Source organism: Lepidochelys olivacea, assembly GCF_965140295.1.
Source record: "Lepidochelys olivacea isolate rLepOli2 genome assembly, chromosome: 2".
Taxonomy (NCBI): domain Eukaryota; kingdom Metazoa; phylum Chordata; order Testudines; family Cheloniidae; genus Lepidochelys; species Lepidochelys olivacea.
Genome location: NC_140412.1, coordinates 75,453,367 through 75,469,695, shown reverse-complemented (window position 1 = coordinate 75,469,695; position 16,329 = coordinate 75,453,367). Strand labels below are relative to the sequence as shown.

Genomic DNA, 16,329 nt, shown 5'->3' with positions numbered 1-16,329 from the left:
GGTTGCTTTGAACCAAACTGAAAAATTTAGTTTTTCTCATCAAAACAAAGAAAAACAAAAAACAATTGAACAAAACATTTCAAATGTGGATTTGGATCGACAGAAATGACATTGCCAAAGGAAATGTCGATTTGACAAAAAGTGTCAGAACAGTTCATTATGACATTTGGCAAATGTTTGTTTTCAGATTTTTTTCAGCCAAACTATTTGTCGAATTTGACCTGAACTTGCAAATCGTTTCGGGTCCCTGAAAAATAGAAGTCTCTCTGCAAATATACTACTTGCCAAAAAAAAATTGCATTTAGCTCTACTTACGTTTTCTGCTGGCAAAACTTGTAGGATCCCAAAGCCAAATAATTCAAGGCTTGTATATTATCCTAAAAAGGCACATTAAATATAAAAATAGCATTACATGGAACATTAAGTTTGAAAAAGAATCAAGCTCTCACTATGTAATAAATTTCAAAAGTTCGGTTATTCCCATCCTGCTATATTAACTGAGCTACAGACCACATGTGTAATATTTTCTTTTTCTTTTTAATCTCACTGTTAATGTATTCTTGATTAGTAGTATATAACATAAAAATGTCAGATGTGCAATGCGACCAAATTAACTTTGGGAGGAGTGACCTTAACTTTCAGTGCATCATTTTTCAACTTTAATGTTGCATGAAAACTAGGATTTTTTAATCATTAAATTATAATACAACAGGAAATAAACTGTAGCTGAAGTTATAAATACTGGGGATGAAGGGGGGGCCTCTGCCATTACTAATCACTTGAGCTTCAACTTGTGACTGATTTATGTCGTTAGTAGAACCTTTCAATGTATTTATAATTCTGTAATTCAGTGGTACTCATTTCTTGTTTACAACCATCTCTTCATCCCAATGCCAGGTCTGGAACAAAAAGGAGCATCCTGGAAATCTATAATAATCCCTCCTCATACCCACAAATACTCAGCTAAGGCATAGAGTGTGTACAGTAAATTAAAAAAACTGAATTATATACAATGCTATAAATGGATCTTAATGTTCTGGCTGCCTCACACATCACTTATACTTTGCGCTTGTGGTTTATAATGATGCTATCAAAAACTGTGAGCTGTATCTATATTTATATATCCTTAAAATTACCTAAAGAAGAACCAACCTAAACTGCAGATTGAAACTTTGAGGTTTAAACAAATTCAGATAACTGCCCTCTTCCACTCCTTTGTGTTTAATTTTCAGGCCCTTATAAAATTCCTCATTCTGGCTGAGATCTGAAACTGAAGTGGCAAAATGCTCCCCAGAATTCCTGTTCTTAGGATTTCCCGCGAGTTTTGCAAACTTAACCTCAAAAGCTATTGAGATCTTCCCCTCACAACTTTATAATGCACTTTTTTCTTTCATTTTTCAACAAAATAGCATTAATAATAAGTCTTTTGTAACTGACTGAAAGGAGATACTAAATGTAAGATCAATATTCCATTTTAACGCTGTTCAGGTATTCAAGAATCCTATAGCAGCATCTGTGCTTGAAGAATGGAACAGAATTAGGGTATGTCTACACTACGAAATTAGGTCGAATTTATAGAAGTCGGTTTTGTAGAAAGCGGTTTTATACCGTTGATTGTGTGTGTCCCCCCACAAATGCTCTAAGTGCATGTAGTCGGCGGAGTGTGTCCACAGTACCGAGGCAACTGTCAACTTCCGGAGAGTTGCACTGTGGGTGGCTATCCCACAGTTCTCACAGTCTCCGCTGCCCATTTGAATTCTGGGTAGAAATCCCAGTGCCTGATGGGGCTAAAACATTGTTGCGGGTGGTTCTGGGTACATATCGTCAGGCCCCGTTTCCTCCCTCCTTCCGTGAAAGCAGGGCAGACAATCGTTTTGCGCCTTTTTTCTTGAGTTACCTCTGCAGACGCCATACCATGGCAAGCATGGAGCCCTCTCAGCTAACCGTCACCGTATGTCTCCTGGGTGCTGGCAGACGTGGTACTGCATTGCTACACAGCAGCAGTTTATTGCCTTTTGGCAGCAGACAGTGCAGTATGACTGGTAGCCGTCATCGACGTAGTCCTGGGTGCTCTTTTAACCGGGCGCCTGGGCAAACATGGGAGTGACTCAGCCAGGTCATTTCCCTTGTTCCGTCTCGTGGCAATTGAGTCCTACCGGCAGTGCACTGTCTTTTAACCTGCAGCTAGCAGAAGATGATGGCTAGTCGTCATACTGCACCGTCTTCTGCCGAGCACCCAGGTGTTGACGATGGCTAGCAGTCGTACTGCACAGTCTGCTGCCAGCAAGATGTATAAAGATAGATGAAGTGGCTCAAAACAAGAAATAGACCAGATTTGTTTTGTATTCATTTTCTCCTTCCTCCCTCCCTCTCTCTGTGAAATCAACGGCCTGCTAAACCCAGTTTTGAGTTCTATCCTTGAGGTTTTGAGTTCTATCTGTGATGGGGCCATTCAGTTTCTCACAAAGCCACCGCCTTTGTTGATTTTAATTCCCTGTAAGCCAACCCTGTAAGCCATGTCATCAGTCGCCCCTCCCTCCATCAGGGCAATGGCAAACAATCGTTCCGCGCCTTTTTTCTGTGCAGACGCCATACCACAGCAAGCATGGAGCCTGCTCGGATCACTTTGGCAATTAGGAGCACATTAAACACCACACGCATTATCCAGCAGTATATGCAGCACCAGAACCTGGCAAAGCGATACCGGGCGAGGAGGCAATGTCAACGCGGTGATGTGAGTGATGAGGACATGGGCACAGACTTCTCTCAAAGCACGGGTCCTGGCAATGTGGGCACCATAGTGCTAATGGGGCAGGTTCATGCTGTGGAACGCCGATTCTGGGCTCTGGAAACAAGCACAGACTGGTGGGACCGCATAGTGTTGCAGGGCTGGGACGATTCCCAGTGGTTGCGAAACTTTTGCATGCATAAGGGCACTTTCATGGAACTTTGACTAGCTTTCCCCTGCCCTGAGGTGCAAGAATACCAAGATGAGAGCAGCCCTCACACTTGAGAAGCGAGTGGCAATAGCCCTGTGGAAGCTTGCAACGCCAGACAGCTAACGGTTGGTCGGGAATCAATTTGGAGTGGGCAAATCTACTGTGGGGGCTGCTATGATGCAAGTAGCCCACACAGTCAAAGATTTGCTGATATCAAGGGTAGTGACCCTGGGAAATGTGCAGGTCATAGTGGATGGCTTTGCTGCAATGGGATTCCCTAACTGCGGTGGGGCCATAGACGGAACCCATATCCCTATCTTGGCACCAGAGCACCAAGCCGGTGAGTACATAAACCACAAGGGGTACTTTTCAATAGTGCTGCAAGCACTGGTGGATCACAAGGGACGTTTCACCAACATCAACGTGGGATGGCCGGGAAAGATACATAACGCTCGCATCTTTAGGACCTCTGGTCTGTTTCAAAAGCTGCAGGAAGGGACTTCATTGCCAGACCAGAAAATAACCATTGGAGATGTTGAAATGCCTATAGTTATCCTTGGGGACCCAGCCTACCCCTTAATGCCATGGCTCATGAAGCCATACACAGGCAGCCTGGACAGTAGTCAGGAGCTGTTCAACTACAGGCTGAGCAAGAGCAGAAGGGTGGTAGAATGTGCATTTGGATGTTTAAAAGTGCGCTGGCGCAGTTTACTGACTCGGTAGACCTCAGCGAAACCAATATTCCCACTGTTATTACTGCTTGCTGTGTGCTCCACAATATCCGTGAGAATAAGAGGGAGACATTTATGGCGGGGTGGGAGGTTGAGGAAAAGCGCCTGGCTGCTGGTTACGCACAGCCAGATACCAGGGCAGTTAGAAGAGCACAAGAGGGTACGGTGCACATCAGAGAAGCTTTGAAAACCAGTTTCATGACTGGCCACGCTACAGTGTGAAAGTTCTGTTTGTTTCTCCTTGATGAAACCCCCCGTCCCTTGGTTCACTCTACTTCCCTGTAAGCTAACCACCCTCCCCTCCTCCCTTCGATCACCACTTGCAGAGACAATAGTCATTGTTGCTTCACATTCATTCTTTATTGATTCATCACACAAATAGGGGGATAACTACCAAGGTAGCCCAGGAGGGGTGGTGGAGGAGGGAAGGACAAGGCCACACAGCACTTTAAAAGTTTGAAACTTATTGAATGCCAGCCTTCTGTTGCTTGGGCAATCCTCTGGGGTGGAGTGGCCGGAGGCCCCCCCACTGTGTTCTTGGGCGTCTGGGTGAGGAGGCTATGGAACTTGGGGAGGAGGGCGGTTGGTTGCACAGGGGCTGTAGCGTCGGTCTGTGCTCCTGCTGCCTTTCCTGCAGCTCAACCATACACTGAAGCATATTGGTTTGATCCTCCAGCAGCCTCAGCATTGAATCCTGCCTCCTTTCATCACGCTGCCGCCACATTTGAGCTTCAGCCCTGTCTTCAGCCCGCCACTTACTCTCTTCAGCCTGCCACCTCTCCTCCCGGTCATTTTGTGCTTTCCTGCACTCTGACATTATTTGCCTCCATGCATTCATCTGTGCTCTGTCAGTGTGGGAGGACAGCATGAGCTCAGAGAACATTTCATCACGAGTGCTTTTTTTTTTCTTTCTAATCTTCACTAGCTTCTGGGAAGGAGAAGATCCTGTGATCCTTGAAACACATGCAGCTGGTGGAGTAAAAAAAGGGACAGTGGTATTTAAAAAGACACATTTTCTAGAACAATGGGTACACTCTTTCACGGTAAACCTTGCTGTTAACATTACATACACAGCACATGTGCTTTCGTTCCAAGGTCGCATTTTGCCTCCCCGCACCACGTGGCTAGCCCCTCACCTCTCCCCGTGGCTAACAGCAGGGAACATTTCTGTTTAGCCACAGGCAAACAGCCCAGCAGGAATGGGCACCTCTGAAAGTCCCCTGAAGAAAAGCACCCTATTTCAACCAGGTGACCATGAATGATATCACTCTCCTGAGGATAACACAGAGAGAGAAAGAACGGATGTTGTTTGAATGCCAGCAAACATAGACTGCAATGCTTTGTTCTACAATGATTCCCGAGTACGTGCTACTGGCCTGGTGTGGTAAAGTGTCCTACCATTGTGTATGGAATAAGGCTGCCCTCTCCAGAAACCTTTTGCAAAGGCTTTGAGAGTACATCCAGGAGAGCCACAAATGGCAGGGCAAATTAATCATTAAACATGCTTGCTTTTAAACCATGTATAGTATTTTAAAAGGTACACTCACCAGAGGTCCCTTCTCCGTTTGGCGGGTCCGGGAGTCAGCCTTGGGTGGGTTCGGGGGGTACTGGCTCCAGGTCCAGGGTGAGAAACAGTTCCTGACTGTCGGGAAAACCGGTTTCTCCACCTGCTTGCTGTGAGCTATCTACAACTTCATCATCATCAACTTCCTTGTCCCCAAAACCTGCTTTGGTGTTGCCTCCATCTCCATTGAAGAAGTCAAACAACACGGCTGGGGTAGTGGTGGCTGAAGCCCCTAAAATGGCATGCAGCTCATCATAGATAGATATTTAGGTCAGAAGGGACCATTATGATCATCTACTCTGACCTCCTGCACAACACAGGCCACAGAATTTCACCCACCACTCCTGCAAAAAACCTCACACCTATATCTGTGTTATTGAAGTCCTCAAATTGTAGTTTAAAGACTTCAAGGAGCAGAGAATCCTCCAGCAAGTGACCCATGCCCAATGCTACAGAGGAAGGCGAAAAACCTCCAGGGCCTCTTCCAATCTGCCCTGGAGGAAAATTCCTTCCCGACTCCAAATATGGTGATCAGCTAAACCCTGAGCATATGGGCAAGATTCATCAGCCAGATACTACAGAAAATTCTTTCCTGGGTAACTCGGATCCCACCCCATCTAATATCCCATCACAGACCATTGGGCCTATTTACCATTAATATTTAATTACCAAAACCATCTTATCCCATCACACCATCTCCTCCATAAACTTATCGAGTTCAATCTTAAAACCAGATATATCTTTTGCCCCCCACTGCTTCCCTTGGAAGGCTATTCCAAAACTTAACTCTGATGGTTAGAAACCTTCGTCTAATTTCTAGTCTAAATTTCCTGGTGGCCAGTTTATATCCATTTGTTCTTGTGTCCACATTGGTACTGAGCTTAAATAATTCCTCTCCCTCTCCGGTATTTATCCCTCTGATATATTTATAGAGAGCAACCATATCTCCCCTCAACCTTCTTTTAGTTAGGCTAAAGAAGCCAAGCTCCTTGGATCTCCTTTCATAAGACAAGTTTTCCATTCCTCGGATCATCCTAGTAGCCCTTCTCTGTACCTGTTCCAGTTTGAATTCATCCTTCTTAAACATGGGAGACCAGAACTGCACACAGTATTCCAGGTGAGGTCTCACCAGTGCCTCGTATAACGGTACTAAAACCTCCTTATCCCTACTGGAAATACCTCTCCTGATGCATCCCAAGACCACATTAGCTTTTTTCACGGCCGTATCACATTGGCGGCTCATAGTCCTCCTATGATCAACCAATACTCCAAGGTCCTTTTCCTCCTCCGTTACTTCTAATTGATGCGTCCCTAGCTTATAACTAAAATTCTTGTTATTAATCCCTAAATGCATGACCTTACACTTCTCACGATTAAATTTCATCCTATTACTATTACTCCAGTTTACAAGGTCATCCAGATCCTCCTGTAGGATATCCGTGTCCTTCTCTAAATTGGCAATATCTCCCAGCTTTGTATCATCCGCAAACTTTATTAGCACACTCCCACTTTTTATGCCGAGGTCAGTAATAAAAAGATTAAATAAAATTGGTCCCAAAACCGATCCTTGAGGAACTCAACTGGTAACCTCCCTCCAGCCTGACAGTTCACCTTTCAGTAGGACCCGTTGTAGTCTCCCCTTTAACCAATTCCTTATCCACCTTTCAATTTTCCTATTGATCCCCATCTTATCCAATATAACTAATAATTCCCCATGTGGCACGGTATCAAATGCCTTACTAAAATCTAGGTAAATTAGATCCACTGCGTTTCCTTTGTCTAAAAAATCTGTTACTTTTTCAAAGAAGGAGATTAGGTTGGTTTGGCACGATCTACCTTTTGTAAAACCATGTTGTATTTTGTCCCATTTACCATTGACTTCAATGTCCTTAACTACCTTCTCCTTCAAAATTTTTTCCAAAACCTTGCATACTACAGATGTCAAACTAAGAGGCCTGTAGTTACCCGGATCACCTTTTTTCCTTTCTTAAAAATAGGAACTATGTTAGCAATTCTCTAATCACACGGTACAACCCCTGAGTTTACAGATTCATTAAAAATTCTTGCTAATGGGCTTGCAATTTCATGTGCCAATTCATTTAATATTCTTGGATGAAGATTATCTGGGCCCCCCAATTTAGTCCCATTAAGCTGTTTGAGTTTCACTTCTACCTCAAATATGGTAATGTCTACCTCCATATCCTCATTCCCATTTGTCATGCTGCCATAATCCCTAAGATCCTCTTTAGTCTTATAAAAGACTGAGGCAAAGTATTTGTTTAGATACTGGGCCATGCCTAGATTATCCTTAACCTCCACGCCATCCTTTAGTGGTCCCACTTCTTCTTTCTTTGTTTTTTTCTTATTTATATAACTATAGAACCTTTTACTATTGGTTTTAATTCCCTTTGCAAGGTCCAACTCTACATGACTTTTAGCCTGTCTCACTTTATCCCTACATGTTCTGACCTCAATAAGGTAGCTTTCCTTGCTGATCCCTCCCTTCTTCCACTCCCTCTTTGCTTTCTGCTTTTTCTTAATCACCTCTCTGAGATGCTTGCTCATCCAGCTTGGTCTACAACTCCTGCCTATGAATTTTTTCCCCTTTCTTGGGATGCAGGCTTCTGATAGCTTCTGCAGCTTTGATTTAAAATAATCCCAGGCCTCCTCTACCTTTAGATCCATAAATTCTTCAGTCCAATCCACTTCCCTAACTAATTTCCTTAGTTTTTGAAAGTCAGCCCTTTTGAAGTCAAAAACCCTAGTTGCAGATTTATTTTTGTTAATCCTTCCGTTCAGTTTGAACTGAATTAGCTCATGATCACTTGAGCCAAGATTATCCCCTACAACCATTTCTTCTATGAGGTCCTCACTACTCACCAAAACCAAATCTAAAATGGCATCCCCTCTAGTCGGTTCAGCAACTACTTGATGAAGAAATCCATCAGCTATCGCATCTAGGAAAATCTGAGCCCTATTATTATTACTAGCACTCGTCCTCCAGTCTATATCTGGGAAGTTAAAGTCTCCCATGATCACACAGTTTCCATTAGTATTTACTTTATTAAAAACATTAAAAAGGGCTCTATCCATATCCAATTTAGATCCTGGCAGTCTATAGGACACCCCAAGCACTATCCCATAGAAGCGGCATGTTTGGGGCTCTGACCCGGAGTGGCTGTTTGCCTCTCTGGTTTTTTGGTAGGCTTGCCTCAGCTCCTTAAGTTTCACGTGGCATTGCTTCGGGTCCCTGTTATGGCCTATGTCCTTCATGCCCTGGGAGATTTTGACAAATGTTTTGGCATTTCGAAAACTGGAACGGAGTTCTGATAACACGAATTCCTCTCCCCATATAGCGATCAGATCTCGTACCTCCCGTTCGGTCCATGCTGGAGCTCTTTTGCGATTCTGGGACTCCATCATGGTCACTTCTGCTGATGAGCTCTGCATGGTCACCTCTGCTGATGAGCTCTGGCCAGCGTAGCAAGCTGCAGGTGACCATGCAAACAGGAAATTGAAATTCAAAAGTTTGCGGGCCTTTTCCTGTCTACCTGGCCAGTGCATCTGAGTTGAGAGTGCTGTCCAGAGCGGTCACAATAGAGCACTCTGGGATAGCTCCTGGAGGCCAATACTGTCTAATTGCATCCACAGTACCCCAAATTCGACCTGGCAAGGCCAATTTATGCGCTAATCCCCTTGTCGGGAGTGGAGTAAGGAAATCGATTTTAAGAGCCCTTTAAATCGAAAAAAAGGGCTTCGTCGTGTGGACGGGTGCAGGGTTAAATCGATTTAACGCTGCTAAATTCGACCTCAACTCCTAGTGTAGACCAGGGCTTAGATAACTTTGGGAAAGGGAAGAAAAACTCTAATTCTACCCAAACTTTGTCAGTTCACCAGACTTAAGTTAGCCATTGTTCACAAAAACAATGTGCATATGAGCTCTGAACATGTCGAACGAAGTTTTAGCCCGATATAATAGAATGCTGTCCTATATGTTACCATCAGCAGTACTCTAGGTAGTTTGACTGTTCTAAATAGTTCAGGGAAAGAGGATAAGATAAACCATAGTCCCTTTAACTTTGAAGTGGGGAGGTATAAAGAGGAGGAGAGAACTATGTTCCCCAGGAGGAATATATCAAAAGAACGTGTTCCCTGTATTGCCCAAAACTAGTTCCTCAGACACGCCTTGGAACATCAAAAGTTTTCCATTACTGAATAAAACTTGGAAGCGTCCAATTCTGGAAACACAGGACGCCATTGATTGTGCAGGATATGAAAGCATTCATCAAAGAGGAGCATCCTGTTTAAGAGAGGTACAATCCAGCATTGTTTTTGAGCTAGTTACATTCTTTGCAGATCAACTTTTACACCCATAAGGTGAAATTCACCTGAGTATGTAGGTCCAGTGCAAGGTTCTCCACCCTGCTTAAATTCCCATGCGGGGGCTGTCAGGGGAGGTGCTGCTAGGCGATTGGCTGCACATGAGGATCTGCACCTCCTGCGCATAGTGGAAATTATCCACACCAGCCCAGCCAGCATGGAGGGCTACACCTTGGAGTAGGAAATGGGAGCATCAAGAGATCTGTGTTTATGCAATTCCAGTTGCCCCAGTACCCTGTATAAATAGCATAGAAGGTTTCAGGCCACTACTTGTACCCACCAGAGCTGGAAGAGTGCAGAGCAGTCCTAAATTCTGTCCCTGTTTTGTGGGAGTGGATTCCCACTCCTATGTAATTTCACCTGCATAGAGCTTGAATAGTTGGTTTCCATAGGTGTAGTGGGTTTCACCTTTAATACCTAAGTTGTAACCAAGAGAATTGCGTGACTTTTTGTTTTCTTGATAGTGCAACAGGTGCGGATTTTGTTTGAAATGTTTGCGTGTATGTGTTTTAAGACAACTTTTCCTTCTAAAAGTTCTCCTAAACGTTGTTTAGCAGGCAAGCTGCAGTCAGACAGACAACGAAAGCTATGTGAGAACTGACGATGAGGAGAGCTGCATTCGAACTGATGACGAAGAAAACCTGGCTGCAAGCTTCACAGAAGAATGGAACCAACAAGTGCAGCATCTCTTGACAAAAAAATCAAATGACTAACTAAGTTCCGAGGACTGTAGCACAGTGCTTTTGTTCTAAGAGTTGTAGTTTGTAGGTGTGTGTTTTGAGAAAAAGACTTTTGTTTAAAGCTAACTTACATTAGCTACATCTTCTGTAACATGGCTCATTACCGATGAAGAAAGCAGGCTGAAATGTGTGCTGCTGTTACAAATAATAGCAGTATCAACAAAACATGTAAACCCTTTGCACACTATGTTGAACCTTTTCAGTTTACAATGACAATATTAATACTGTTTATAGATTGCAATTTGATTTCTGAATACTTGGAGATTTTAGGAGAACAATTTACTATACACTGTACATTTTTCTTTCACGGAAGAAATAAAAAGCTACAAATATGCATTTAACACTGAATGATTATACTCCTGAGTGTATATATTTAGTAGCCCAAAGCAAAGTACCAGACTATGTTTGCAATTTGTTTAAAAGTCTTTTACATAAAAGACTTGTACAAAATGCACTAAAAAAACCCTTTAATTTAGGGCTAACATGTAACTTAGGAATGTTTTCTTTCAAAATAATCTAACAAATCAGCCATAGAAGTTAGTGTAAATATTTTTTTCCAAATAGATATCATATACAAAAGGCAACATTCAAATTATATAGAATCTAGTTTTTAAATCAGCACAGATCTTCTTAAAACTGTGAACTATGTTTTGAAATACTCGTTACTAAAGCTGTTTATAAACCACAGGTGCCATAAGATCCCTAAACTGACTGAAGTTATGTATAATCTTCCATGGTATTGTTTCATTGATGTTTTAGCTTTAGTAAACATGTGTTCAACAAATCGGCTCCTTCCATTTTTTCCCCTTCCCATCATGTTATTTTTGAGGCCTTCAGCTTTAAATATATAGGCTTAAAGTGCGCTTGCAACTGTTTCCTTTCATTTCCAAATATGTATTGCCTTAGCCAGCCACCAGATGTTCTGCATGCGTTCTTGGAAATGTGTAGTGAGACTCTCAGAGCTGAATGGAGACTTAGCAATCAGTGAAATGCACAAGGAGAACAGAGTTGTTGTTTTTGAAAGAACAGGCATAGGGTTACAGAACTAGAGTATTGTCTCTGCTGGTAACTCTTAACTTTTTATCTTACCCAGGGGAGAACTATGAGAGAAAGTGGGCCTTGTCGATCATGCAGGATAACAAATTGAAAATGTTAGTTGTACAGTGCTTGTCTTGCCCTTTCTATTATCCTACATGTAGTTTTGACCAGAGTTTGAAGTGAAATAGCTGGTAATATCTCACCCAGAATATTCCTTAGGAATGAAGTGACACTGTTTAGCAGTCCTGAAAATTCTAGGTTTGCATACAGGTAGCCACACCTGGCACAGTCTGCCTGCAGTGAGTGATGAGGTACTGATGTAAAACAGGTTAAAGCATGTCTGTATAACCTTTCTTTCATGGTAACATTTTAGGATGTGTCCTGGATTGCTCCATAGCTTGTCCCAATAAACTCTCTCGCTGTATGTCTGTACGCAATCTTTAGTCTCATGGCTGTTTCATTGAGATTGAGTGTTTGGTAATGTATATCTGTATGAAAGTTACTGCTGTTTTTTTTTTACTTTCATACAGTATTATTGCTTATACAGACCTTTTGCCCACATCTCCTTGTATATCTGAGCCTGGACTCAGATACCCAAATTGACACTCCTGCAACCAGCTATCTTCATGTAGGCTCCCCCCCATTCCTCCCAATCACTGGTCTTTGCTCCTGTGGTATAGGCCAGCCTGAAAAGGTAGGCACCATACCTATGATGGCATATGTCTCCTACAGCCTCTTCTCAGGAATGGGTGAGCCTTCCACTAGTGCCTAGCACTCAACACTGAAAACTACTACAGTGAAGTTACAGCCAATGCTGTCAGCTCAGGATTCTAGTCAAGCATTTCCTGAGCACAAACAAAGCGAGCTAGCACACAACTACATGCCATGGCTGACTGATTCAACAACCTATGTTACGTTGAATGGCATCTGGATTAATAACTACCTTACATAACTCTCCTGTCTGTATACACATCATCATGCTGAAAGTAAGTGCAATCGTATAAATCCATTGCCAGGGCTCCAGGATTAATATAATGAAAAATGTTGACAAGCTAACCAGCTTTCTCTCAGGCTGGTGTTAGCAAGGCAATCCCAAACAGAGTTCTAGGTGACCTCTTCTACTTTAGAGCTCTGAGATGAAGCACTTTTTAAATTTAAGCTTTTTTTTCCCCCCCCAGTGGTAAAGCTGGCTACATTTTAGCACAGCTGGTCTTTGACTGTTTGTCTGATATTATTTTGGTTGTGGCTTATGGTCATTAAACAAAGTTACAGAAATGGTCCCCAGTACTGGCCTTTTCTAACTACAAATGGCCAACCACAGCAGTCAGAACTCCCTGAGTGGTTGACTACCACTGGAGGGAAGGACTACTCAGTAGTTTGCAATCAGGACACAGGGACATGAAGATAAATAGGGTTCTTGAATGTTGAAAGTTGAGGAGGAGAATAGGTTATCTGTAAGTAGTAATGTTAACTAACCTGCATAATAAGGTGTGTGGCCTTTGTTGTGATATATGTATTTTCTTATATGCATGAGCCAAATTGTTAAATCATTATTTAGCACAGGTGTCTGCCTTTTCTTTTAGTCATCTTCTCCCATCCTTATTAGTTCTTGGAATTATTGTAGATAGACCTTGTAAATATTGCAACCTCAGGTTGCTGCAATCATATTGGTTCAATTCAATAGAAGGAGCCATGAACAACAAGCACTCCACTGTGTCCTGAAGAGAGAGGGCATTTTTATCTTTGAACCAAAAATGTATGAAGAGTTACATCTTGAGGCTAACAACTGTAAGACATTTTTAAACTACTGTACTTGACACCACTTGAGACAGATGTAGAAACACTGAAGATTTCACACTATTCATTGGTATTGTAACAGAACTACTATTGTATGGGTTTTTTGTATTGCTGTTAAGTATTGTTTTGTGTGTGTGTTGGAATCTACTGGGGACATGTTATATTTTGAAGTGATTAAACTATTTAATTGTGTGTCTATATTTTGGAATGGAATTATTTCTTCATTAAAAAGGATTTTTAAAAATAATTTTTCAAGACTCATGTTTGTGCTTTATTTTGGGATTAGCATGTGTGTTTCCTGAAGCTCGAGTGGACCTTTCTTCTAGAATAAAGGAAAGCAGCATTGTCTCGTTCAGTGATCTTCACCTCTTTTTTTCCCACAACCAAAAATTCATTGTTTTTTAAATTCTGACTCCACGTTACAGAATCCTTCACACCAGCTTCCCTCAAGCTGCAAACTTGTCACTGATTTCTGCAGTGATCAAGGCAGGTCCTTCTCCCCATTCTGGTTGCATGCATGCTGAGTAGCTCCATCACCTCGGGTTGAAGCAGCCCATCCTGCCTCTACCCATACACCCTCCCTCTCGCTGCTTGATGGGAATGAAATTTTCCATTATTTCCCCCCTGCCTCCTGACTTCTTAGAGGAAAGAAGCTCAACTCTTTACCACCAGTCAATTCAGTGTATGATTCCTATAACACAGGTATTTTCAAGGTATTTTACTTCAATAAAAATGCAATTATTTTTAATATGTTAGCAGCTAGATGTCCTATTGTGTTTCCCTTGTGCTAGGAACTGTACAGATACATAATAAGACAGTCCATGCCCCCAAAGAGCTTACAAGATGTGCTAGGGCAGGAAAAAGAAAGTATTATCCTCATTTTAAAGATGAGAAACTGAGCCACTAACTGCCAAAGGCTGCCTTTTTAATAGCTGCACTGTATATACAATTCACACATGATCTTGCACTGCAAATGGACATGAAGGTACAATTTTCTATTTAATGTTTTAAGAGGACAGCTCTCTGCAGCCCCAAGTCATCTGCTGGTGCTTTCTAATGGTCACTAGCCTAAAGAAATTCTAATTTACAACAGAAATTATTTATAAAGATTATTTTCCCCATAAAGCAACACTTTTACATGTATGTTGTAGGGTATGCATGATCTAAAGCTGCTAATATTCAGAGGCCTATTTATGTCCTGTGAAGGGCAATCTTCCTTTTTTTCCTGAAGTGAACATCTTAGCTACTATACTAGTCCCTCCACTCAGGAAGTAGGCATTAGGCAAAAAACACAGGGATGCAACAATGAGGTTTTTGCTGTTTGTGCTGGTTTGAAATAGCCTGTGGTAAAACAAGTCCATAATTCAATCTATTGAGAGTATGCATTTGATTGTTACAAAATAGCAGCATATCTTCAGAGGAATCAACTACATCTAGCCATTGCAAAATGGCACTTATTATACACTCAGCAGTATTCACACTGGTACACTGGATGTTGCTAAATAGGCAACTGATTATATCTGGTGGGGCTATTTGAAGAGAATGCATTGACAAAGGATCAGGGACATTCTGTACTCACCATCATATAGTTTCAGGAGACCAGATGCGAGAAAGGAGGCAGTAGATTGGAGTCTCGACTGCTGTGTCAACACTAACTGCAAAGCTCTAAAGCTGGTTTGCCCTTAACTCCCAGGTCTGGTTGGAAATGTTCTTCAAACAAAGGCAATCACTTTACACTGTAAATTTGTTAGAGTTGCGGAATTATGCAAAGCAGATGATAGACATCATGTGATACCCCAGGTATAATTCCACATTGGTTTCAATTCTACTATTTTTTCCTCATGGGCTACATTTGGACCCTTGCAATTTGAGAAGCAAATATGGTAAACAGCCTCTGGCTACAAGCTGGGCACTCCTGGCACCACACCTCTCAGTTTTCCCCACATCCTCCCCAAAGAAAGGCCAAATTTGTACTGGTAACAATAAATCAATCCCAATTGCAAAAGCAAATTGAGTCTCCTTTTATTTCCTGGAAGTAGGTACCTTCCTTAGGACAGTCCTACATGATGTGACTGAAAATGTCTAGAAACTCCTGGATGGTACGTTGGGGTACATGCAGCAGCCTATAAATCTAATACATTGCTTCTTATTTATTTCAGAGGCTTGTTACTTAGCAGGTCCATATTTTATTTGAAACGGGCGTTTGCGCTCTGTGTGGAGTGTTTGAGACAACGCGATTACTACAATGATAGGAACAACCAGCACATTGCAGAGATTGTTTGTACCTCAAAAGGTTTGGAAAAAACCTTCTCTATTGTTCCAGTCAGAAGCAGGAACTGAAGAGTTTTATGTATTTTGGGATCACTTTAGCCAAATGCCCAGATAATCCATAGATTAAAGTCTTCCCTTGTCTTTTTATGAATAACGGCCATGCATTGGTCATGTGGGGATTAGCATGGACCGTCTATAGTGCAACCACACCATAACTGTTCGTGTGGTTTGCAGCAGAGAAAGCCACAGGCATTCAGGAGAGTCCTGGGAGAGTCAGAAACTAAGGGTACTCCTTTGAGAATAGTCCAGATGGGGTCCTACTCTTAGATATGCATGTTTTCTGGCCCAGGAATTTGGACCCTTCCCTATCACTAACAGTGTCCACTGGGACCTGCTGTCCCTTCATCCAGGGGTCCAAGGCCCCAACCTCTTTTTATTTCCAGCTGCCTACCCAAGGTGCAGGGCAGGCTGTGCTTACTCAGTGTCTGCTCGGCTTCCTGCGTGATTTTTTTTCTGCTGCGTTAGTTACTTTTTGTGTCACGTTAGCTAGTCAGTCGGTTTTCATTTTAAAACAATGCTTTAAGCCACTCCAGTCTTGAGTCCTGTGTGATGCAGATGGGGAAAAGAAGGCACAATCAAACAGAACATATTGTGAACCATGTGCACATATTAAGCATCATCCGGCGCCTAGCCCTATTGATCTGCTTCCCCTTATGTTGGGCTGATTTTTTTCTCCATAGGTGGTGGATCTGCAAAGAAATACTGGCTAAAGTAGCTATTTGCTCAGCATAAAAGACTGATTAACGGAGACCAGTGCCTCCCTCTGGAGTCCTGCCTCCCACACACTGCCTCCCCCACTGTCATCCTGC

At 42.4% G+C, this 16,329-nt stretch overlaps 1 protein-coding gene across 5 annotated transcripts in view; it reads left to right on the top strand.

The window, feature by feature from the left end:
• DTNA (dystrobrevin alpha) overlaps window positions 1-11,829 on the top strand; it is a 315,284-nt gene extending 303,455 nt beyond the window's left edge. For all 5 annotated transcript variants that reach the window (XM_084620949.1, XM_084620950.1, XM_084620952.1 and 2 more), the window contains one exon: window positions 10,169-11,829. In XM_084620949.1, the coding sequence (XP_084477075.1) occupies window positions 10,169-10,327 (159 nt within the window). In that variant the 3' untranslated portion in view covers window positions 10,328-11,829. The remainder of the gene's footprint in view (window positions 1-10,168) is intronic.
• The last annotated feature ends 4,500 nt before the right edge of the window (window positions 11,830-16,329 follow it).